The following is a 25,376-nucleotide window of genomic DNA, read 5'->3' as shown; positions in this document are numbered from 1 at the left end:
AAAGAGAGAGGGAAGAGGTGGGGGGCAGGGAGGAGCAGAGGGAGAGGAAGAGAGAGAATCTGAAGCAGACTCCAACCCCAGCATGGAGCCCTTTACTGGGCTTGATTTGATCTCCTGACCCTGAGATTATGACCTGAGCCAAAATCAAGAGTTAGACTCTTGACCAACTGAACCGCCCAGGCGCCACTCATATTGGTTTGCTCTTAATGGCTTAGGAAGGTCTGTGGGAATGTGAATTTAGCAGTCCTTCGTGAATAGTGTCTCCTAATTCACACTGAGTTACTCGTTATTGGAGTTGCTTTTGCAGTAATGGCATTGGGTATTAGATCCCACCGTCCCTTAGCTTGCTGAATCCTCTCTGCCATCCAGAATGTTGATTTATGCGTGACCAAGGTGTCCAAATGACGGTCTGGGACTTTCAGAAATTTCAGTTGGGGTGTGAAAAGCTGCTTTCACTGTTAGCTCCCAAGGAGGAACTTGGAGCTGTGTCTTTTTCCTTTTTTTAAAACCTTTTCAGTAGGGGGATAATGGTGGGTAGGAGAGTAAGCAGAGCCAGGTGTAATAAGGGTGGAGTGGTTATGATCCCATATTACCTTCATGAGATGTATTTCCTTAGACCTTGGCTTCTTGCCACCATAAAGGTGAGCCCAGTCCTTAATTAGCAGGTAGGGTGGCACTGTGGAATCTGCCCTTCCTCTGGTTTTGGAGCAGGGCAGCGAGGGGAAGGACCCTGGAGTTAGCTCCATTCTGTCCCATTGCTCGCCACTTTCTTCTCGGCCTCCTCCCCGTCTCTGCCCGCAGGAAGACCACCCCCAGCAATCCTCCGACTGCCTGCTACCACATTTCTCGGGCATGCTCTCCCCCACAGATCCCAGCAGACACTGAGCACGTACTTTCTGAAGCCCAGGCACTGTGCCAGCCTCTGGGGGGTGTAATGATAAGACCGTCCACTAGGCACAATGGTGGTGTTCTTCAGGCCATCCCTGGCACTCAGCTTCAGGAGGAGTACACTCGAAATATTTGCAGACTGTCAGGGAAAAGGTTGATCTCTGCCCTCAGGGCGCTCACAGATTAGGGTGGAAGAGAGACTAAGGAAAAACAGCTGGAAGATACGTAGAGGGTTCTGATGCCAGCACCGATTGGGGCTGCCGGCCCAGAGTGGGGAGGAGGAAGGGGGAGTGGAGAGAAGAATGCGCAGAAGGGCCAGAGGGGAGATGGTGGAAGGAGAGGGGCAGAGACCAGAGCTCAAGGAGGAGGTGCTTGGGGCACCTGGGTGGCTCAGTGGGTTAAGCCTCTGCCTTTGGCTCAGGTCATGACCTCAGGGTCTTGGGATCGAGCCCCATGTTGAGCTCTCTGCTCAGCAGGGAGCCTGCTTCCCCCTCTCTCTCTGCCTGCCTCTCTACCTACTTGTGATCGCTCTCTGTCAAATAAATAAAATCTTAAAAAAAAAAAAGGTGCAGAGGGACTGGGGGAGCGGTGTGGTGGGATGGGGTGGGGTTGCTGGAGGGGTGAGTCATGGAGATGAGCCAGAACAGTTGGGCAAGAGCCAGATCCTGGAGGGACTTGGTACTGTGAAAAGGAATTACTTTATCTTTATAAGCGATAAGCAGTTGGGAGCCATTAAACTTCCTAAGCAGGAAGTGATTGGGCAGATCTGAGTGTTCTCAGAGTCCCCTAGAGGCTGGGTGATTTGAGGAAGGTGGAGGGATGTTGGGGTGAAGCCAGCTCCGTGCCACTTGCCTCACACTGAGCTGCACTTCGGGGGAAGCCCGTCCATGTTCAGTCTTCCAGGAGCTGTGCTGGGCATAGCCTGGCTGGCAAGGCCAGGGACAGCCAGGTTTCCAGCGCTTCCGCTGAACTGCCCCCACCCTTTGCCTTTGCAGTGACAAAGTTGCAGGTGAGCAAGTCGAAGCGGACCCTCACCCTGGTGGAGAACAGGCCCATCCAGCTGAGCTGCTCCGTCAAGTCTCAGACCAGCCAGAACTCCCACTTTGCTGTGCTGTGGTATGTGCACAAGCCCTCGGATGCCGACGGCAAGCTCATCCTGAAGACCACCCACAGCTCGGCCTTTGAGTACGGCACCTACGCCGAGGAGGAGGGCCTGCGGTCCAGGCTCCAGTTCGAGAGGCACGTGTCTGGGGGCCTGTTCAGCCTGACGGTGCAGAGAGCCGAGGTCAGTGATAGCGGCAGCTACTACTGCCACGTGGAGGAGTGGCTGCTGAGCCCCAACTACGCCTGGTACAAGCTGGCCGAGGAGGTCTCGGGGCGCACGGAGGTCACCGTGAAGCAGCCAGGTAAGGACCCGGGGCACGGCCGTCCCAGGCCAGTGGCTTTAGCATGGAGGAACTGCCTGGAGCAGGGGGCGGGGGGTGCTGGGCTCATGGGGCCCATGCTTGCGGGGGCGGGGGTGGGGTGGGGGGGGGGACTCCTAGCGCCTCCTGGTGCTGAGGCTAACTCAGGAAAGCGCCTTCTGCTCTGCTGTTAGGGACAGCATCTTCCTCACTAGGCTGGCCCCACAGGGTGGCTGTGCTGGGCACTAGGAAGTGAGGCCAGGACCCCAGCGGCTCCTGGATCTCCTTCTGGGTTTTCAGGTTGCACCCTGGATCTCAGGCTGGTGCCGGCTTCATACCCAGCATTCTTGCCTGGGAGGCACTTTCTGGTCTCCCTCCTCTGCTCCCCTTTCTTTCTTACCACCCATTTCCACCCAGGGGGGATTCCTTCCCATCTTCAAAGCGGACTACCCCTCAGCCCCCATCTCAGAGCATGTGGGTGGGGCCCCCATTCTGCTTCCTGACAGACCAGGGGAGGCACCTGAGCTCTGCAGGACTCCCTCCCACCCACCACAGGGCAGCCCTGCTCATTGAAAAACCCCTCCCTGTTAATTCCCCTCCAGGTTTTAGATCTGCCCCTGGAACAACCCAGAATAAGTTTGGGTCATATCTTTTCACGTGTGGAGGGTGCCCCTGTCAGTTTCCCTTTCTCCTTGTTGAAGAACTCTTCTGGTCCTTTGAACAGCCCACACGATGTGGCCATTTATCTCCCTCTCCGTCCCTCATTCCTACGTGGCCTGTAATCTGTTGTCACTAGCCTGTCCTTCCTGATGGGCCAGGGTGCTCTGTTGCACCCCAAGTCCCAGCTCCGTGTCTTCATTTATGTTTTCTTCTTTGCCTGGAACAGCCCTCTCCTGCTTCTCCTGTCTTCACTCCATCCCCAGGACTTCACTCAGCACCACGTATAGGAAGCCTTCCCTGCTTTCTCCAATATCACCAGAAGTTCCTTTTTCCTTATAAAATACCTGATGTAATAATTAGTTGTTTGCATTTCTTTTCCACTATACTTTAAGTACTTTGAGGGCAGGGCTCTGTCTTTGTATAGTCAGCCACTGGTATGGCACCCTTAATAAATACTCAATGAATAAGAAACAAATGGCAGCTTTCCTCAAACACCCCAGGGCCTTTGTACTTACTGTTCTCTTAGCCTGGAACACGTTGACCAAAGATATTCATTGATCTCATTCTTCATCAAAGAGGTGTTCCTAGTGCATTTTAACTAAACTAGCACCCTAGTCACCCTGTACCCGTTTCCCTGTCCCCTGCACAGCATACATCACCACCTGGCATTCTGTTTATTTACCTATTTGTACGTGAGTAATTATGAACTGCTTATTTATTTGCATTTATTATCAGATAGTATGTATTATATGTAGAACTAAATATGTGCATGTGTGTGGATATATTCTTCACCTTTCTGTTCCCACTGCTTGTCTCCCAGGGCCCTCAGTAAATCTTTGTTCAGACAGCGCATGGAACCAGAGGCAGAGGCCAGGACGTGGCCTGGCCCACACTGAGTGCATTGGGGCGGTTCCCCTTCTTTTCTCTTGGGATGTTGTCTTGCTGAGACTGCCCCAATGCAGGGTTCTCAGCCCCTCACAGTGATACTTCTGTGACCCTTTTGCGGGTGCATTGCGAAGGAAGCTCTGGTCTCCATTATCCCTCTTGGTTTTTCCAGAGACCTCAGGCTGGTCCTTGGGGCTTTTGAAAACTGACAGTTGTCATTTGGCCCACAGATGTTCTTTTAGGTTTCTGTTCTTCCTGCCTGTTTTCAGTTTGGGTCACTTTCTCTGCTGGGAGGACATGATCCCCGCCCACCTCGAGTTCCCTCTTAGTCACCATTCATCAGCGTTGCCTTTGCTCATTTGTGCAGAAACGAAGAGATTCTCAGTGGATCCTAAATTTATCGAGGGAATTTCCCCATCTGAGACTACAGACTTACAGCAAGCTAACTGGGCCAACACACAGGGCTGCACGGATTTTGTCAAAACACAGTTAGTGAGATCTCTGTTGGTGGGAATACAGCACTATAAACAGAAAACTCACAGGATGCTGATTCAAACAACACATCCCTCCTTTTCAGTGTTTTTTTGGGTTTGTTTCTTTGTTGTTTTCTTCTTCCTCTGCTTCCAGTTCTTTTTCTCTACGTACCACCCCTCTCCTTCTTTACCTGATGAGAAAGAATATGCTTATAGAGCTTTTGGAAAACACACAATGAGAGAAGAAAATAATCTTTCAACCTAGAGACCACCAGAGTTAATAGCCTTATACACACGCACACGCACATATATGTATATTTTTGGGAGACTGGTTATTTAAAATATTTTTTCTAAATAAATAAATCTTTAAAAAATAAAAAAAATAAAATATTTTTTCTATTTTTTTTTTTAAGATTTTATTTATTTGAGAGAGAATGAGTGAGGGGAGAGGGCTGGGGGAGAGGGAGAGAGAGCATCTCAAGCAAACTCTGTGCTGAGTGTGGTGCCCAACTTGGGGCTCAGTCTCATGACCCTGAGATCATGACCTGAGCCGAAACCAGGAGTTGGTCATTTTACCAACTGAGTCACCCAGGCGCCCCTTTTTTCTGTTATTTTAATTGTTTGACCTTTTAATTATAAAACTTACTGAATTGCATGGTAAAATATTCCGACAGTTTTGAAGTGTAAAAAGAGTAAAAATTGCTCGTGCATGCCACCCTCACCTTGGGTGTCACTCAGGAGGTGTCCTTCCCCAGGTGCTTCTGTGCTTTTACAGTTTTGTAGGTTTTTGGCTCCCCTGGTCCAGATAGACTCATCAGGACCTTTTATGAAATAACACACATGTCATCAGGACATACCATCATCAGTGACACTTTTTCTCTGGAAGAGAATCTGATCGGGTGAGTTTTCAAGTCACTGGTTCCTTCACTATCAGATGTTTCTTTACTAAGGTCAGATCTGTTCTGTTCTCACTTTGAGAGGGAACCCAAGAAAGTAAGAATTGCAATTTGTAGAGCCAACTCAGGAACATATTTGTCTTGTCTGCAGTTCTTTGTGGTAGATGGTCCAGCATATTCTAACTGTCATGTGCTCAGTTTTCAAAATTTGCTCTTGGTTTGAAAGAGGATCTCACTATGGCCTCATCTGCTTGGCCCTTCCCAGCCAGCCCTGCTGGTCACCCATAGGCTCATGGGCTGCTCTCATTTGGGTGTGGAGTCATCTGTACCTCGTGCTTGTCCTCTCCTATGCATCTGAACTGATGAGATAGAAACTGGGGGACATCTGTTTCCATGACTGCTTGCAGTCTGTGAACTCAGGTACATGGTCAAGGGACTCAGAATGTGTGGGGTGCCACAGCCTGGAGACCTTTCTGCTAACTGAGCAGGCCGCTGCCCTTCAGTATGTGGAAGGCATCCATGGGCCTGCACATGGAAAGGGTGCATGCGAGTTGCCTGTTGTTCCATGAGGCTAATATGTCTTTTCTCACCTTTCTAGACAGCCGCCTGAGGCTCAGCCAAGCGCAGGGGAATCTGTCGATCCTGGAGACGCAGCAGGTGCAGCTCGAGTGTGTGGTGCTGAACCGCACCAGCGTGGCCTCCCAGCTCCTGGTAGAGTGGTTTGTGTGGAAGCCCAACCACCCGGAGCGGGAGACTGTGGCCCGCCTGAGCCGCGAGGCTACCTTCCACTACGGGGAGCAGGCAGCCAGAAATAACTTGAAGGGGCGGCTGCATTTGGAGAGTCCTTCCCCTGGCGTGTACCGACTCTTCATCCAGAACGTCGCTGTGCAGGACAGCGGGACCTACAGCTGCCGCGTGGAGGAGTGGCTGCCCAGCCCCAGCGGTGTGTGGTATAAGCGGGCGGAGGACACTGCTGGGCAGATGGCTGTGACCGTCATGAGGCCAGGTGAGGGTTAATGTCCCCAGGCCCTCGGGGCTCTGGGTCTTTCCCCTCTCAGGGTTATACTTGGTGCACTGCACGGAGTGAGTGTATTAACACATTGTTTGCAGTTAAATATATGACCATTTACATTTTGTATTTGCATTCAGAATTGTCTCACATTTTTTTCCCCCTAGTGAATGGAAAAATGGCACATCTGGCTTTGGCCTAAAGTGGTTCTCTTTCTTAACCAGAATAGCATTTTTCAGTTAACTGTTGCAGAACGTGGAGTATTTCCTTGTTAAAGAGTACAGTTCCAGCTCAGAAGGTGGTGGATATGCAAAAATCTTGAGACCGTAGCCATGTGGCTTAAAAAAGTTAAGCTTGTGGATTTTCAGTGGAAAAGAATTGATTCACATGCTTTAAATAGAAATAGCTTGCTTTACATAGGAAAAGATGAAAGTTAATCTCTCACTACCTAATAATTTTTTGGTACCAGTGACCACTCTGTGTGGCTTTTCTTGTCCTTGTCATTTCTATAGTAGCTAAATGAACATAATTACTCAGTACGATTATGGTTACACATTTCCACCCATAATAAAAGCAGAGGTGGTCCTCTGGAACACCACATCCTCATCCATTCTGGTCCCAGCAAAAAGTCAGTGGTCCCCCAGAGGACATGGAGCAGAAATGGACTGGTGGCCTGTGTCCACGTGAACGCTCTGTCTTTTTCGTTTCCCGTGCATCCCAGCATTCCTGTCTGTATTCTGTTGGAAGTGTCTGTCACGTTGGCACATCTCCCGAGAGCGCTCTTTTCGTGGGTAGGACACGGGAGCCTCGCAGCTGTGCCCAGGCCCACGTGTCATGGAACACACCTCGGAGTGAACACACCATTTGTTCTGGGAAAGAGGCATTATCTCAGTGCTCTGTGTCTTGCCTACGCAGGATGGGAAATCACCTCTGCTTCGAGTTACTCATAGTTCCCAAGAGCCTTTGTTTTTTTTCTTTTACCATGCCTAGAAACTGCTGCGTATCTTCTCTCAAAGATGAAATTGTAGAGAGGTGGCTTCGGAGTGCTCTTGTCCCCCAGCACCCAACCATGTGCACGTCCCCACTCCAGGGCTGCAGGGCAACTAGGAGGGGACAGACGTTTACCAAGTCCCTGCTGCATTCTAGCCTAACATACAAGGGAGAGGTGGAGGTGGCCTTCTTTCCTGGGGCTTGTACCTGAAACAGGAAAGAGAGCTCAGGTGTGCATAGGGAGATGGTTGGGCCTATTCTAGAAGGGGACAGACATGGGCAACCAAATTAGTAGAGAGGTATGTTCAGGGGAGGGGGAGTGCGTGGGCAGGTGGGCATTCGTTTCATTCAAAAAACTTGCTTTGAGTCATTCCTGCAGATGAGGCACGCGAGGGAGCCAGGAAATTTAAACTAAAACTCACCTGCTTATATTTAGGCATTCGGGGCACCTGGGTGGTGCAGTCCGTGCAGCACTGATTCTCGGTTTCTGCTCAGGTCACGGTCTCAGGGCTGTGAGGTCTAGTCCCTCATTGGGCTCGGTGCTCAGCACAGAGTCTGCTGGAGATTCTCCCTCTCCCTCTGCCCCTCCCGCTCAGGCTCTTTCTCTAGAGTAAATAAATCAATCTTTAGATCATAAGCATTCAGGCGAGAAGAAAACAAAGGGGAGTAGATGAGGAACAGATCCTTCCAGGAAGCTAAATGTCCGGGAGCTGATTGTCTTGCCGCTTGGGGTCCACTGCTTCTCACTGGCCGGCCGTCAGGCGCTTTAGGACACTAATGCTGTACAGAGCAAAGATACCATGGACTGCCCCCTCGAGCATTTCTCTCTCATGGCTCTGGGGTTACAGTCAGCCCTGCTCTCTGGAAGGGTAAGCCATGAGCCAAGGAATGTGAGTTGCCTTTGAATGGATATTCTGCATCCTGCCGCCTTGCCCTCCAACATGTTCTCCCCCTTGGGAGCTGGGGCCAAGGCGCTGTTCCCGCCACCTGTAGAAGGTTCCTGAGCCTTTCTGTGCCAGCGATGCACACTGAGATTCTAGATGGGCCCTGGGGGGTTTTGAGGGGCTTGGCAGAGCCCCATGGAGGTGAGGGGACCCCAGCTTTGTGTTGTCCTGTGAGCAACATTAAGCCAGTTCATCGAAAGCCCAGGACAATACTTGGGAAATGCTCCTCTTTGGTTTTCCTCCAAGCAGAATCCGATTTGGTATCTCTCCTTTTGCCGTTGTGTTGGCATCTGTCATGAATATTTCATAAACAGAGCCAAACAGGCCATTTAAGAGGTAGGGAGTAGATTATTTGTTTAGTACTTGTCCCACTGAGCCAAAAAAAAAAAAAAAAAAGGGGGGGGGGGCAGCAGCAAAATAAAGAAACTGATTATGCTGCCTGGTGGTGTCTGTGACGTGTGACTCACCTGCTTGGGTCCCTCTTCCTGGCCCTTTTGTGTCTCCTGTCTCAGTCGGAAGGATGCTGTCCTTGTCATCCTTCTGGCAAGGTTGGGGGTGGTCTGTGCTCAGGGTGAGGGGCCCTTTCATGTCTCGGGCTTGAGTCTTTGGAGAACACTTTGCTCCTCGGTTCACTATGATGTGGGTAACAGTCCCCACACACACGGTTCAAACTCAGAAGCTGCTGAGGGTTGAGTGAGTTTCCCAGAGCTGCCATAACAAATTAGCACAAACTTGGTAGCTTGAAACAACAGTTTATTCTCTGACAGTTCTGTGGGCTAGAAGTCTAGGAGCAAGCTGTCAGCAAGGCCAGGCTCCCCATGAAGCTTCCAGGAAAGAATCCTTCCTTGCCTCTTCCGGTGTCTCTTGGCTTCAAGTGTCCTGTGGCTTGTGGCCACATTGCTTCAGTCTCTGCCTCTATGTCCTTCTCTCTGTGTGTCCCCTTGTCTTCTTATCAGGACACGAGTCATTAGATTTGGGCCCACCCTAAATCCAGGGTGAGTTCGTCCGTCACATCTGCAAAGACGTGATTTCCAATGAAGGTCACATTCTGAGGGTCCAGATAGACGTGAGTTTTAGGGGGACCCTTCAGCCCCTGCAAGAGGTTGCAGTGAAAATAAACGTTCCTTCCTCCGTGGAGTCCCATAAGCAGCCATGCTACCGGCTTCTTGTGAATTCTGCGGATATTCGAAGCAAACATAAACAGATACATGTGTCGAAATAAAATATATTTTCTTCTGCATACAGTGACCTGTAGAGTACACAGTGTTCTAGAGCCTAGCAATCTTTCTGGAGTCTCCTTCCCCCACGCCGGGCACACGGCACCACCTTGCTCCTTTCAATAGGTGTGTGTTGTATAGTATTACTGTGTTACTACAGTGTATTTGGTGATGGACATTCAGGTTATTTTGAGCAAAGAAATTAAAACAACCTCCTCTTCCTTTTTTGCCCCCCACCCTCCCAGACGCTGCCCTGCAGGTGGACACGGTGGTCCCCAACGCCACAGTGTCCGAGAAGGCAGCTTTCCAGCTGGACTGCAGCATTGTGTCTCGGTCGAGTCAGGACTCCCGCTTCGCCGTGGCCTGGTACTCTCTGAGGACTAAAGCCGGAGGGGAAAGGGACGGCCCTGGCCTGGGTGAACAGGAGGAGGAAGGGGACGAGGAGGAAGAGGAGGACCAAATGGAGCGGATGGCCCTGCTGAGCGTGGGCCCAGATGCCGTCTTTGGCCCAGAAGGCAGCCCCTGGGAGGGCAGGCTTCGCTTCCAGAGGCTCTCCCCGCTGCTCTACCGGCTCACCGTGCTTCAGGCGAGCCCCCAGGACACTGGGAACTACTCCTGCCGCGTGGAGGAGTGGCTGCCCAGCCCTCAGAAGGAGTGGTACCGGCTGACGGAGGAGGAGTCGGCCCCCATCGGCATCCGGGTTCTGGACACAAGTGAGTTGGCCCAGGTTACAGGGGAAGGATGTCTCTGCTGGTTCCAACCGTTGGTTCCAGCTGGTGACTCCAGCGGTCTGGAAGAATAAAATCAGAACTTGATTATGGGGTTACAAAACAGTTTTCCCACCTGTCAAGGGCATTTTGGCTTTGCCATACCGGTTCGTATAGTTGACCCTCAGTTGAGGATAGGAGTTAGAGTGGGAACATACCGTCTAGTAATCTTCCTAATCAACTGGATGTTCCACCAGATTCCCTTTTGGTAACATTTCATTATCCAGGTACCCAAGCGACATTATGGTGTCGCTCTTCAGAATATCTCACCTAGTCCTGCTCTAGCCAGTTAGCGTGTTTCAGACTCAGAAGGACACAAAATGAAGCCCGAGTACATTGCTGCTCTGTTTTTCTCAAGTTCCTGGCTCACGTGTGTTTTGGAGGGTGACTTGGGGGTGGAGCTGGATGTTGCATGAGTGGTTGGGATGACCAGTGATACTGTAGGCACTTGCTCACCATCAACTGCTCCAGAAAGGTCCAGAGCTCAGACTTCTCATCAGATCAAGGGACTCCAAGGCCAGAGACTGGAAGAAATCATTGCTGGCCTGAATGATTTGTTCTCGCAAGTCTCTCTTTTAAGTTGCCCTCCTGTCCAAGTGTGGCATAGAGCAGACAGAAGATGGCGTGTGTCATCATAGAACTGGCCTGCAATGCACAAATAAAAAATCTGCGGGAAACCATAACCTCTTTTCCGTTTCAGCCAAAACATTGTACTGGGTAATTTTGATTTGAGGTTTTTTCGTCTTGTCAGCTTTTTCTTTTCTTTGACTACCTCCTGTTTGGGAGATGGAACCATATGAAATTAAGGTTTTGTAGGTCGAAAGTGGGTGGCTATCAGCAATTTCATATGCTTTGGAAATCTAACAAGTATGAGTGTGTGTTGAATTTTCTTAATAACACTGAGCAATGGCTATGCAGTAGAAAGGGAAGCAGAGAAAAGCCTAAATCATACTCAGACCCCCTCATAATCCACTGAATAACCCCAAAGTACAAGCAAAGGTGTTTAGTCCACATTTTATCTTCCCACTGTGGATGTTCCTATTTATTAAGTTTCATAGCACATAGAGGTCATCCAGCAACCCTGTTTTCCAGAGAAAATGGTCCGCTGCTGAGGTCTCGTACACCAGAGCAGACCTCGGTTGGGTCTGGGGCGTGGGGGAGCGGGTTTCATTACCTTCCACATCCAGGAATAACTAGCACTGAATTCCTTACAGCCACACACACACACTGTGGACATTGGTAAATGGTCCGTAATGGCATTTCACTTGATAATGTTAAGTGAGTAAGCATCATTTCCAGTAAAACTGCTTTCAGAAGCTGGGAGGTGGGGAGAGAACGTGTCCTTCCCAAAGAAGGACATTTGGAGCAGAACTGAGTCCAGAGGGACGTGTAAAGTTCTCACCGGGCAGGTGGTGAGAACTTTCAGCTGCTCCACTATCCCTATGGGCTCACAATCAATAAACCGCATTTGGTTCTGTGGCTCTCCAGGCAGTCAGTACTGGCTCCCTGCTGGAGACAGAGTCATTGCTTTGAATGAACTTCCAGCTGTGAATGGGAAGAGGCACTGCTGGGAGAGCAAGGCTAGGGGGGTGGTCTCTCCTCTCTTCATAGCAGCTGGGAAAAGACAGGGTGGGTGCGGGAGCTGGGTCGGACTGGGCGAGGGCTTCCAGGAGCGAGGACCAGAGGTCCAGGCTCCCAGCCCTCACGGTCTTGCCTCTGTTCCAGGTTCCACCCTGCAGTCCATCATCTGCTCCAATGACGCCCTTTTCTACTTCGTCTTCTTCTACCCTTTCCCCATCTTTGGCATCCTCATCATCACCATCCTGCTGGTACGCTTCAAGAGCCGCAACTCCAGCAAGAACTCGGACGGGAAGAACGGGGTGCCCCTGTTGTGGATCAAAGAGCCACACCTCAACTACTCCCCCACTTGCCTGGAGCCCCCAGTGCTCAGCATCCACCCAGGAGCCATAGACTAAGGGGAGCCCAGCAGACCTCAGCCGAGGAGGAGCTGAGACTCTGCCTTCCTGCCTCTTGCTCTGTGATCGTGCAGTGGACGCCACCCAACCCCTGGAGTGCTCGCGCCGAAAACTGTCAGACTTGAGAAGCGTTCGAAGTCCCCGATCAGTCACAGAGACAGACTGCCTTGAGGTGGCAGTCCTGGTTGGTTAGCTGTTCTGGAGCAGAAGTCCTTATCCTGCAGAATTAGGCTCCTTGTTTTTGTTTCCGGTAATGTAGTGAGTAGCTCCAGGTGCCACGTCTACTCACTGATTTATAGAGTATTCCCAGATAGATGTTACAGGGGTTCTTATTCTTTGTAATGGACTCTTTTTAAATCCCTTCAGTTTATCCTTTTTGCATTCCGTAATGTGACATACGAATTTCTCTTAAAGTACCACTGATGGCAAAAGGAAGGATGAACTTTCTGGCGCAAAGGAATCTCTTCCAAGACTTATTGTTTTTGCATACTTGAAAATGCTACCCATGGATCAGAACCCGCCCGAGCGTTTTTTACTTTCTTAATGAGACTTGAAAATTATGTGTAGTGTGGGCCCAATTTGTATCTTATCGTTTCCCTCAGCTGGAGTGGTTGGAACCCCTTTGTAGTCAAGATGAAAGCATTGAATTTGCTTCGAAGAACTGTGTACATACAGGAGAAATCCAGCATAACCCCATTAGGAGTAGATGGTACCCAACCAGCCTGTCAGGGAGGCGAAAAATAGGCTTCATCCCAAGCTTGCCAAAAAAACAAAAACAAAAACAAACAAAAACAACACAAAACCCCCACTTTGTTGGAGAGGAAGTCAGAAGCTCCAAATGGCACACATTTTGCCAGCTAAAGTGGGGAGAGGGCTACGTTTAGCAGCTCCTGACTTTCGGATTGGTCAAAGCCAGTGATGAGCAAAGGAAGGAGAAAGGACTAGTTGTTGGCTCGATCTGTTCTGCACAAGCAGTCTCTTAACTGATAACTGTGAGCGGGTGGGCTTCCATTCTAAGGTGCTTTGCCAAACTCTTAAGGGAAAGTGGCCAGGGAGCCTGAAAAGGGGACAGTCTGAGCTGAACACATCAGGGCCCAAGCAGCTACCACAGGACACCGTATACCTGGAGGGGGCACGGGGCAGGCTGACGGCTAAGTTCCTGCAAGGGTCAGGGTGGGACCAGGTGGTTTCCGGAGTCTGACCTTGGAGGGAGTCTGACCTTGGAGACCAGGGGAGCTGTAACTGCTGCGATGGAGGTATGAAGACTAGTTTTTTCTTCTTGCCTGCAGTTAGTTTCCTCAGAGAGAGCCCTGTCTTTCTTATCCACCATTTCTCTCCCCCTGTGTCTTACTGCCGTAAGAATATCTATCTGCCCAGGAGAGGTCCAGACACAACCCTTTTGTGACCCATCAGAGGACCTTGTCTCAGTGGGAAGTCATCACAGGCCTGGGTGTGGCTTTTTGCCCTTCCCCTTCTTGGATCTTGTTTGTGGTTTTGGTGATTTGGTTATTTGTTGTTATGGTGGCGTCTCATTCGAATGCCCACCAAAGCCCAACAAGGCCAGTGTCACCTGTTCCTTTATATCCCGGGGCAGTGTGCTTGGCTCCCCTGGACCCCCGTCCTGGTTTACAAGTGTTGCCTTTTGCCCACTCCATGGGAGGAGTGCTTATGCCCTGGGCTCCTCTGTTTTGCTGGCCAAGAGCGCCGTCTCCTCTCCTCTTGAGCGTGCATCTTGAATCCCAAGGGAATTCCCAGTTTAGAAAAAGCCACCAGGGACTCTGGAGCTAAGTCTAACCAGAGAGATTATCGTCTGTTCTGAGGCTGAACAGACGTGGCAGGAGGCCACGTGGGTGCCAGTCCGTCTCGGGGTCCGTGGGGTTGCGGGTGGCACAGGTGCTCAGCTGAGGGGAAGCCTGCCTCCCTTTCCTCCCCCCGACTCCAGTGCTCTCCTATGGGGCCATGTGTAGGCACCACCCCTTCAGCTCCCCGTAGCCCGATGTGCTCATTCTCATTTATGAAGCAGGCTGCGTCAACACTTTGGAGGTAGTCAGCCGGCTCAGCAGTGAGGGAAGAAGACAGTCCTTGGCCCTATTTCTTCCTTTCAGCCATGTGGGCTTTCTGTGGGAAAATTAGCCCCTCATTTGTAGCCTGAGTCAGTGAGGGAAGATGACTTACTTTCTCCTCTGTGAGAAGGGGAAGATTCCAGAGGGCTGGGTGGAACTGGGAGTATAAACGACAGAGAAGAGTTGACTATGCATTGGTTCTCAGCTATAGAAAAGTAGGTAACATACAAATTAAATAATGTGAAGCAGTTGCAGGAAATTTAAAAGGAAGAAAAGAAACCGAAGCCAGTATTTTAATAATTGGGTTTTTCTTTTCTTTTTCCCCCTGTATATTTTCTCTTGGGCTGGGGGCTACCATCAAAGGGTGAGCATTTCAGCTTTTTCGAAAAATACCCAGGACCTTGTTTGGCCATTTCTACGGAAATGTGGTGTCAGATGAGTGGTAATGGTGCCCTCCAGTGGCTGGAGACCTCATTGCACACGGCCTATGGGAGTTCTAGGCCGAGGACCCGGAGAGGAAAACTACCAGCTGTTCTCTTGACTTATCTACAGCTACAATGTTGCATTCATGAAAAACTACACTGTGCTAGGCCCATCCCAGGATACTGATATAACCACACCCTCCTTCATCAGGGTGTCTCTGTAGCAGGTTTTCATATTCTTTTCAAACAATGGTTTCTCTGCGTTTATTGTTGACAAAACAGGTAGGGTAAGAAAACTACCCATGCATGATGTAGAGAGCTGTTGATTTGTTTTTGGGATTTTTTGTTTTTTGTTTTTTTTTAAAGGAAAACTATTTGTAAAATGTTGCACTAAAATGTTTTATATACACTTCAGAGACCTGTAGTAAATTATGTTGAAAATACGGCTGTTTACAGTTACTGGAGCCCATTGTCCTCCTTTCTCTTAAACTGCCTCTCTCCTCTGAAACTGGGCCCTGGAGGTGTGGTGTTCTGCCCCTGGTGTTGGCCTGCTAGGCTCAAGGGTCAAGCATTGTAACCTTAATTACCCCACCCTGCCCCCAGCCTGAAGAGTGCCTCATACAGATGATGGGGGGGAGGGGACCTTTCCCAAGATGCTTTATTGTCAACTGCTAAAGATGAATCATAGTACATGTACACAGTTACCCTGATTGTCAAGGCCATGTTGCCCCCAGATCTGCACAGGCACCACACACCTGGAGGCCTAATAGGTAGGTTCACAAGTAGAGCTCCCTAACCAGCTTTCCTTTTTTTGGGGGGGGGGACAGGAAGGGGTAGGAGGAGACTGATGGAGCACAGGAATGGGGGAACAACTTCCCCTTGGCTACAGAGAGTCTCCACAACAAGACCACACCGCCTTTCTCAAAGGATGGAGTGTTGTCCCCCATCGACCGTGGACTTATCAGCAAGCATTTTCTGGGAGGCAGGAGCCGAGCAGGAGCTGTGTTTTCCTGCTCAGGGTGCCCTTCCACACAGCACACCAGTCCACATTCCCCACACCACTCGAACACTGGGATGGTACCGAGGAGTTCACCACTTCGGCAAAGTGAGAATGATAGAATGATTAAAACCATAGCAGTGACACATGATTCGGCAAAACCCATCTGTAATTTTGTACATTGCACTGACTATGCAAAAGAAACTAGATAACGGGTAAAAAGCAGAGGGAGGTGCTTCCTTTTCTCTTTAAAAAAAAAAAAAATCAGACCTTTCAAAGGCTTTAATGCACGCGTTCCTCAGCTTCGCAGCCCCATCTGCTGCGTCCTTATCAACTTCTTGCAGCTGCTGGCCTGGCCAGGAGTTGAAATGGGATTGTTTATCCCTTGGGTACCCAGAATGGTTCCATGTTATGTCTTACGCATTACTTTTGCCTAATTTTTCTACCAAATGCTCTCTTTCTGCCAAGGCGCATTTTAAAAAGGGAAATGGAGTATTGTGGAAGAAGATTACCCATCCATGCCTTTGGTGCAAATCTGCCCAGTATTTATATGAGTGAAAATGTACATTTCCACAAGAGGCTGGGACAATTTCCATGTATGTAAGATTGGGAGCAGTGTTTTGCTCAGCTCGTTCTGGGATTTCTAAGCTTCCTGGGGGCGTAGTTCCAAGATAGGCAAGAACTAGAGCCAAAGAACCAGAGGGATGTGCTAGGAAGAGCAGCAACCCCATGCCACGTGAGCAGGCTGGATGAGCCCTCCTTTCTTCCCTCTCGTTCATGATTTATCTGCAGTGATAAGCAGATGTGACTGGTCCTCACTACTGGCACCGGATGAAAAATACATCCGCTCTCCTTTTGGGGGCATGTCTTCAGTATACGAATAGAGCCTTTTGGGCCCATTGCCTAACTCAGGTCCACCTTTCAGAGCCACCTTTGACTCTGTTAGGGTACCTAACACCTAAGGGGTACCTAACGACCCCTCAATTAGAGAACACTCTCGATAATGCAAGTCGCACAGCGAGGTTTATTTCCAGCTAGCTGGGGTCCAAGTATCCGCCCGGTGCAGTGGGTTTCCACAAGGACCCCGAGCACTCAAAGCCAAGGGTTTATACAGCATTTTCAAGGCACTTCTTCATGGCTACATACATATCTTGCGCCCCACTTTGACAGTTTAACTTTGTTTAACCTTTTGCCACCCCGGCGTCACCCTGGCGCCATCCTGGCGGTTAAGTGAGATTTAGGTTTAGAAGAAATTTAACTTTATTTACATTTCCTTCTGCCTCAGCCTCCTTCAGTTTTATGGTGCAACCTTAGGCCTTGAGGAACTGAGCCCTTTGTCTCTGGAAATTGGGCCATTGAAGAGATAGCCCTTTTTGTTGTAAATCACCAGGACATTTGCAAACCAAGGGAGACTCCTGACTTGCGCGACTGTGATCTCTGCAAGTTAACTATTTGCTTTTCTTTAACATTTGGTCCCTGTGGCACCACCACCTAACCGCCCTGGTGGTATATGATTAAGTTGTTTCTTAGGTTTTAGCTACTTTCTCTTATCTCAAGTCACGTACGCCCTGTGGGCTGGTTAGGGACGCTCAGTAAAATGGCTTCTGGGCCTTCAGGATGGCCATTCTTAACGCTAACCTACTCTTACAGTGCAAGGTGCCCGCTTTTGCTTTGCCATGATGGCTGTACTTATGTCAGGCTAGACTCGAGGGGGGTACAGCCTTGTTTTTCTTGGCCTTCACACCTGGAGCTTGTTTTCTGGGACTTGTTTTTAAGTGCCCTGGGGAAAGGGGAGCAGGGACAGTTTAAGGGTTAAACAACAAAGTTATTGTTTAACCTCAATGGAAGCCTCTGGCTAAAATAAAAATATAAAATAGGTCTTTACAACTCATGAAGTCTGCTAGACCACGCGTAGAAGGAGCGCCTGGCTGGCTCAGTTAGTAGAGCATGAGGCCCTTAATCTTGGGGTTTTGGGTTCAAGCCCCACATTGGGTGTGAAATAAATATTTCCCCCAAAATGGCTTGATAGAAGCATAGCATTTCTCTTAATGAGAAAGCTGGCACTGCTTGTTGGACTTGGTCAGAGGAACATCTAACCAAAGAAGACCTAATGAATCATTCCTTACCCAAAGGCTGGAGGCCATGACCTGAGGCATACTTCCCAGCCCCACGTGACTGGGCAGACTTTTCCACAGCCCTGCTGGACTGACAGCATCTGCTGGCCAGTCCAGTCCATAGCATGGCTGTTTCTGTATGAGAGGGTGAGAGTGGTGTTTTAGATTTAGCTTCAGCTGTACTGCCCGTGCTGCCCCTTACTGTGTGTCCTTGGGCAAGTCAGTTACCCTTTCTGAGTATCTGTTTCCTCTTCTGTGAAAATAGGGGCAGCAAGATTAAGTTAGTTCAGGTGATGGACTTAACACAAGGCCTGGTTTAGTAAGTGCTCAGCAGATGTTTGCTGTTATATCCCTTCTCAGTTCAAAAACATTCAGAAGCTCTCCAGTCTAAAAGTTTGACCTCAGCCTACCTTTTTCAGTTGGCCTGAGTTCCCACCAGCCCAGGGCAGAGCAGAAATGTATTTTCTCACATTTTGTGCTATACATTGCACCTTCCTCATGTTCCGAGTATCTACAGTTGATAGGGAATGTCTTCGGGTAGGATGCTTCCTGGTACATGACATTGGTCCCAGAAATTTCATTGATAGGGATGCCTTTTAAGATTTAAGGGTTTTTTTTTGTTGTTGTTGTTTGTTTTGTTTTGTTTTTAAAGTAGGCTCCCCACCCAGTGTGGAGTCTAACACAGGGCTTGAACTCACAGCCCTGAGATCAAGACCTGAGCTGAGATCAAGAGTCAGGTGCTTAACCGACTGAGCCGCCCAGATACCTTTTAAGATTTTATGCTTGACTTAAGAACTAATGAATTCTTACAGTATAGTTCAACTGTCTTGAGTGGTTTTGGGATCCTCATTTGAGGATGATGGAGAAGACAGCAACAATAAAGCACATTTCCACTCCGTTTCTAAACTGACACGCTGGTGTTTATTAGGACAGCAGGGTGTCCTGTTCACCAGAAGAGGTTTAGAGTTCCCTTAGTTCCCGCAGCTGGGCGGGGGCAATTCATGTGCCTCTCTAGGAACGGGGGAAGACAGGGAAGCCACGTGAGGAGCTGGTTCTCCGAGTCCTCTGGTCTGGGGTCAGACAGATTTGAGCGAGAACAAGCCAATCAAGAAGAATGACCAATAGGGCGCTTGGGTGGCGCGGTGGGATAAGCGCCTGTCCGCCTTTGGCTTAGGTCATGGGATGGAGCCCCAAGTCCGGCATCCTTCTCAGCTTCTCCCTCTGCCCCTCTCCCGGTTCGCGCTCTCTCTTTCTCTCTTTCAAATAAATAATACATACATGCATACAATCTTAAAAACAAAAAACTAATCACTAGGATGGAATGTTCCAAGTGCCTTTTGCATCTGAGGCCGGTGGTTTGGGAGGAGGCCGAACAGTGAAGGGGCGACTAGACCCGACCAGACCTGGCTCCTCAGCCTAAGGGAAGGTCCACAGCTGAGATGGAGGAGGAGGAAAACAAAGAGGAAACTGAGAAGGGAGAAACCCAAGGCCTGAAGTCCCAGCTCCGGGGAAAGGGAAGGTTGGGGTGGGGGCGGGGGCGGGCAGGCTTAAGGAAAAGGTGGCCTGAACTTGAATAAGAGAGGTGGGACCGGGGGCATCAGGTGATCCCGCACGTTCTAGCAGTTGCCCCAAATGTCCCGTTTCCTTATATTTTAATATTCCAGGACAGCGGCAGAGAAGCAAGCTCCGCGCTGCTGCGGCTGCTGCTGGAGGAAAGCGCGGAAGAAGTGCTTCAGAGCCGCCCGGTCCTGCGGCAGAGTTCTCCGGTCCCCGTACCGGCCTGCCGAATGGAACGCAGCTTCCCCTCCCCCCAGTTACAAAGTTGCCTCCATCGCGTCCCAGACGTCCAGGAAAAGTGCTGGAGCAGCGGGAGGAACGAAGAGAAGCCTGGCTTTTAAAACGCAAGCCACTTTGATGGAAGGGCTCCAACGAGCAGACGAGAGGCAGCACAAAAACTCTGGGAACAGGGTGGACAGGAAACGGGGTTAGAGAGACGAGGCGGGGCCAGAGCGGGCGGGGCTGGTACAGCGGGGAGCCCGGGGGGCGGGGCCGCGGGAAGCTGCTAGCGAAATTACCAGGGTGCGCTCTGCGCAGTAGGGCCTTAGAGGCCAGCCGGACGCGCCATGACCGCAGGGAGTGCGTGTTGCTGGGCCGCGGGGGTCCTTGGCGTGGTCTTCCTGGCGCTCCAGTTCGGTGAGTGGGGGCCTTCCCCGTGCCCTGGCGGGGACTGGGCAGCGCTGGGGGTGTCGATGGCGTCAGGGCTCCGGAGCTGGGTGGACGGGCGGGGCTCGAGGCGGCCACGGCTGGGTTGGGGAGAAGAAACTCAGCCCGCGGGACCTTGTCGGGCAGAGTTGTCACTTCAACAAGTCTCCCGTGGGTAGTCGGGAAGCAACTTTGACCTTAGGCACCGGAATCCGCCTTTGGAAGAGGGATGGGACTGTGGCTAGCTCACTTTTCCGGTGGTTTTTTCTTTTTAGAATCCTTAGTCCCCATCTCCCCCAAGCCCTTTCACCTCCCCACTGGGTGTTCCTCCGGAAGGGTGTGCCTTTGCTGGGGTTCCAGTGACTGCGAAACCACTTGTTGCCCCCCACCCCCACCCCCGGGGTACCGTCGCCTAGCACTGGGACGGGCCTTTCACTTCTTCCGCAACGGGTAAACTCACCCAGGACCGGTCCCGTCGGCTGGACCTACCAAAGAACTCGGCTTATCCGCGGCGCGCCGGGTGGGGCTCAGGAGCGGCGACTGCCGATTGGTTCCCCTTCTGGTCCCCTCTCCTCCGACGCCGCGCAGCCTTTGAGTTGAGCTCCTGCGGGAAGGGTACCCGACCTGGGACAGGGACCCACCAAGAATAATGACTGAATCGCCTCAGGATTCCGAAGCAGGGCGGCTGGTGCTCCTTTCCCCTCCCCTGAAAATGTAAAAGAAATCTGTGCGTGTAGAACTGCGTTCAACCCTTTCCCATTTCTTCAGCTAAGTTAACAGCCCCATGAAATATTTATGTCTCCATTTTTATCTCCCCACCTTTATAAACCCCTACACACACAGCCGTAGCCAAACCTCTGAAGCGTAATAATAAACGCTTAACTAGTTCTTCTTTCCTTGAGGGTTTCCCGTTGGGGGCCCCTTTGCACATACAATAAGTCAATCTTCCATCCTCATTCTGCACTCAGCTCCCATTGAGTGTCTATGGGGTACGTGTCTTTGGAGACTGCCTAGCGCAGAGGGGTTGAGAGATCGCGAAGTGCCTACATTCTAAGACACAGAAGTAAATGCTGTAAGACAGGCTGAGCATAAAGTGCTATGGGCGTTTACAGGGAAGGGAGCAGTGTCTTCTGTGGAATCAAGTCTGTCTTGTGAAACAAAGACTTCATGGAAGGGAGGGTATTTGAACCTGGCCTTGGAGGATAGATGGTGTGTGGACCTGCTATGATGTGGGAAAAATTCCAAGAGGTGAAAAAGACAGGGGAGCAGTGTACAGGGTGAACCTGGGCAGTTGAGAATCCTTTGGTGTCCCTAGAGCCTAAGTGTGCCCGTGGGACCTGGAGGCCCTGCTGCAGAGCTCTACACATCCCGGATGGGAGTCTGGATTATCTTCTGCAGGCAAAGGAGAATTCTTTCTGGGCCTCACAGAATCAGAACCATGTGCTTAGGAGGAATAATCTGGCAGCGGTATGGAGGAAGGATTGCAGCCGGGAGTCATTGGAGGCAAGGATGCTGTCACGGGGGGGATGCCATCACAGGAAACCCCCCCCCCCGACTTTCCTATGCTGATGGCTGTGCGAAAGGGGCAGATGCACCTACAGGTGGAGCCTGTCTCAATGGGAAGCTGCCCACCAGTGATTAAGAGCATCAGCTCTGAAGTCAGATGCTTGGCTTCCCACCCTGGCCCTGCTCCTCACCTGAGTTATAATTTCCGTAAATTGCCTAACTTCTGCAAGCCTCACTATCTTGGCCTTGAAAGAGAGACAGAGTATCACTCACTGGTGAGGAAAGGTAATGAGAGTATATACTTCCTAGAATGTGAACATGAATCACTGAACACATTCTTACTGAGAGTCAGCTATGTGTTGGGCACGATACAAGGGACTGGGGTTACAACAAGGGACAGACTTCCCTGCTTTTGTGAAGCTTACATTATAGTGGGGAAGAGAGACAGCAAATGAATAAATGAGTAAATATATAGATGTTAGGTGGTGGTGAAGTAAACACTAATACGGAGATTGGTAATACAGAGGAAAGGGGAGTAGGCATGGTTGATATTTCTTTTTCCTTCTTTAAAACTTTGCAACATCAGAAATCTTTAGAATAGTTGGAAAAAATAGTATGATGAACACATACATACTTTTCTCCTGGAATCCCCAGTTATTAAAATTTTGACACATTTGGTTTACTTCTGTTTACACACATAATTTTTTTTTGTCTAAACATTTGAGAATTGCAGATCTTATGACACCTTACCTGTAAACATTTCAACATATGTCTTTTAAAAACGTATGTCTCCTGGAATCCATGAAACCATGATCACAGTCAGGAGATATACCATCAGTATGATACTGTTTGCTGATAGAGTCCAGAAGCTGATCCTGGATCACACACTGCATTTGGTTAGTCGTGCCTCTTTAATACCTTTTAATCTAAAACTTGCCAACTCTTTTTTTTTTTTTTTTTGTACTTTATGACATCACCATTTTTGAAAGGTCTGGGCCAGTTTTATAGTGTCCCTAGATTTGGATGGTCTGTTTCCTCATGATTAGATTCTGGTTAAAACTTGCAGGAATGTCCCATAGATGTGTCGTGTCCTTCTCCGTGCATCTCAATAGAGAGCAGATGCAGTCCTATTTGTCCCATTATTGGAGAACTTTGGTTATTTGGTTAAGTTGATCCACTAGATTTCTCTATCACAGAGGCACCTGTTCCCCTTTGTAAATAATACGTGATTTATCAGGTGACATTTGAGATTGTGTAACTGTCCTGTTCCAAAACAATCTTTCATGCAGTCTTCTAGCTGTTTTAGCATCCAGTGGTGATTCTTCTCCAAGTCTACTAAAATATTTGTGGATGGCAATTTTCTATCCCTATTTTTCTTTATACATCATTGACATTCTTGAGTAATGAAGAGCTTTTGCTCCTCCTTTTTATTTTAATTTTTTTTTTTTTTTTTTTTTTTTTTTTTAGTTTGAGTATGGACCCATGGGTATTTTTTAAGATGGCATTTTTTTGTCAACTCTTTTGATGCTCGGTGATCCAGATTTTGGCAAATGGGAACCCCTGTGTGCTTCCATGTTCTTTCCCATGTTTCCATCAGTTTTTGAGAACTTCCTACTTTCTGGCACAGAAGCATGTCTTGGACTCATTTTGTACCCTTTTCCTGCTTCAGCCTGTAAACATTAGAGTCTCTTGTTCCTTTTAGTGGGAGATGGGATTTAGAAATCAGTATCTGGGTATTAGGTGTGCTTAAGGCTACTGGAGTCTTTGTTTCTAGGCTGTCAGTTCTCAGAGCTGGGAAAGTTTTCACAAGGTCCTGAGTTTATCCTGTTACCACTAAGCCTCATTCAATAATTTGGTTCATCTTTCTCTTCCTCCATTCCTTATTCGTATCTCCCTTTGCCACAGTGAGAACGCTATTCCTCATAGCATCACTATGTTTTCCTAATATGCATTAAACACAAAATAGTTTCCTCACTACTCTACCAGTACCACTACCGAGCACAAACTTTACAGTTCGGAGTTTCTTCACGATTCTTTTTATTCATCCATATATCCCTCTGAATATGTACAGAATACTGTCTTTTTAAAAGTTACTTGGATTGGGACACCTGGGTGGCTCAGTTGGTTAAGCAGCTGCCTTCGGCTCAGGTCATGATCCCAGCATCCTGGGATCGAGTCCCACATCGGGCTCCTTGCTCAGCAGGGAGCCTGCTTCTCCCTCTGCCTCTGCCTGCCATTCTGTCTGCCTGTGCTTGCTCTCTCTCCCTCTCTCTCTCTCTCACAAATAAATAAAATCTTAAAAAAAAAAAAGTTACTTGGATTAATTTTTTTCTTCTGGGTGGTTATGCTATCAACGCAATATATAGTTGCATTAGTTTGTTTCTATTCAGTTTTAGGGTTCCCCCTTGATTTAATTTTTAAGTAGGTGAAATATTAATATGATGCCAGTCAAACCATATAGAGATATGCTCAGAGAAATCCTGTTCCCACCCTCTCCCTGTCATAACAGGTACTGTTTGTTTCTGTTTTATCCTTGCTTCTTTTTGTGGATACAAATGTTTGATGCAAAAACAGTAACAATAGTAACATTCTCAATATACCCTTTTCTACCTTGCTTTTGTCTCTTAACCATATGTCTGGATAATCATTCCATATCGTTCATAGAGATCATCGTCATTCTTTTTTTTTTTTTTTTTTAAAGATTTTATTTATTTATTTGACAGAGATCACAAGTAGGCAGAGAGGCAGGAAGGGAAGCAGGCTCTCTGCTTCACAGAGAGCCCGATGTGGGGCTCGATCCCAGGACCCCGGAATCATGACCTGAGCCAAAGGCAGAGGGTTTAACCCACTGAGCCACCCAGGCGCCCCTGTTGTCATTCTTTTTTTACAGCTACCTAGTTTTCCATGGGATGAATGTCTGATGTTGCATTCAGCCACCCTGCTCTCTAGTGGTTCGTGTTCTACACTGTGTAGCCCAGGGAGGGTATCCTAAAACGGTAACAGGTGAGCGTGGCCTTAAGTGACCCAGGCAGCTGTCTGAGGGAGCAGTATTCCAGGCAGAGGGGCTAGTAGCAAAGACCCTGAGACGGGCTTCTGGCATTTAAGGGCATTCAAGGAGCCCATTGCACCAAAAAACAGTAGGAAAGGAAGTTGTAAGCACAGTCAGGGCTAGGTCCTAGAGATAAAGTTCTGTGGGCCCCTTTAAAGACTGTGACTTTTTACTCCCAGCGAAATGGGACGTTTTGGAGGATTTTGAACAGGAGTGAAATTACAGTGACTGGAATGTGTAAATGAATTATTCTGGTGAATCTGGAGAGCTGTCTGTAGAGGGAGCAGAAGAGACGCAGGGGGACCAGCTGGGGAGGCCATAGGAACAGTGCAGGTACGCAATGACCGCAAGAGCGGGTGGGCAACTGGATGGGAGACAGGGGGGGTGTGTTTGGAAGCAGGAACCAGCAGGATTGGGTGCATCGTCAGGATGCCACATGGATGGGGCTGAGGTAGTCCATGCAGGTAGCCAAGCTCAATAAGGACTGTTGCTTCAGCTCTTTTTAGCAGAACCTGCCCTCTTCTGTTGCTGCTTTGTATAGTTCCTTTATCTTGCCAGCTATCTCCACAGAGATTTTCTTTCCCTGTATGCAGAAACAAAGCCATATACTACTTCTTAAAATGTTTCCTTCACTGATTTGTTTTCATGTTTGTTTGTTTGTTTGTTTTTAACAATACAGTGTGTTAAACCTGGACATTAGATGATACAGTGTTTGTCTAGCATTTCTCCTTTTTAAGTTATTATCTCACATTATTAAGTGAAACTTGTTCATTTTTCTTTCTGCAATCAAGGTTCACAATCTGTGTGTTTTTATTTAGGAAGAAGATACTCTGAGTCAAAATAGTGTGGTGTATTCCTATAAGAAAACTAGACCCACTGTTATAATAGTAGCTGTCAGGAATTGAGTACATACTC

The 25,376-nt window shown here is 49.1% G+C and overlaps 2 protein-coding genes across 5 annotated transcripts in view; both read left to right on the top strand.

Annotated features, from left to right (window-relative positions):
• The window catches only part of LOC111143564 (immunoglobulin superfamily member 3), a 93,332-nt gene extending 78,416 nt beyond the window's left edge, over positions 1-14,916 (top strand). For both annotated transcript variants that reach the window (XM_022497388.1, XM_022497387.1), the window contains 4 exons: positions 1,884-2,294; positions 5,804-6,211; positions 9,611-10,078; positions 11,858-14,916. In XM_022497388.1, coding sequence (XP_022353096.1) covers positions 1,884-2,294; positions 5,804-6,211; positions 9,611-10,078; positions 11,858-12,108 — 1,538 coding nt within the window. In that variant the 3' untranslated portion in view covers positions 12,109-14,916. The remainder of the gene's footprint in view (positions 1-1,883; positions 2,295-5,803; positions 6,212-9,610; positions 10,079-11,857) is intronic.
• Positions 14,917-19,781: 4,865 nt separating this feature from the next.
• The window catches only part of LOC111142848 (CD58 molecule), a 39,708-nt gene continuing 34,113 nt past the window's right edge, over positions 19,782-25,376 (top strand). For 2 of the 3 annotated variants that reach the window (XM_022496192.1, XM_022496191.1), the window contains exon 1: positions 19,782-19,897. In XM_022496192.1, the coding sequence (XP_022351900.1) occupies positions 19,828-19,897 (70 nt within the window). In that variant the 5' untranslated portion in view covers positions 19,782-19,827. The remainder of the gene's footprint in view (positions 19,898-25,376) is intronic. The other variant, XM_022496193.1, reaches the window with a different exon arrangement.

This window comes from Enhydra lutris, unplaced genomic scaffold (assembly GCF_002288905.1).
Source record: "Enhydra lutris kenyoni isolate GAN:26980312 unplaced genomic scaffold, ASM228890v2 scaffoldscaffold9, whole genome shotgun sequence".
Classification (NCBI taxonomy): domain Eukaryota; kingdom Metazoa; phylum Chordata; class Mammalia; order Carnivora; family Mustelidae; genus Enhydra; species Enhydra lutris.
Note: the sequence above shows the minus strand (reverse complement) of the source record. Positions and strands in the feature narration are given on the sequence as shown.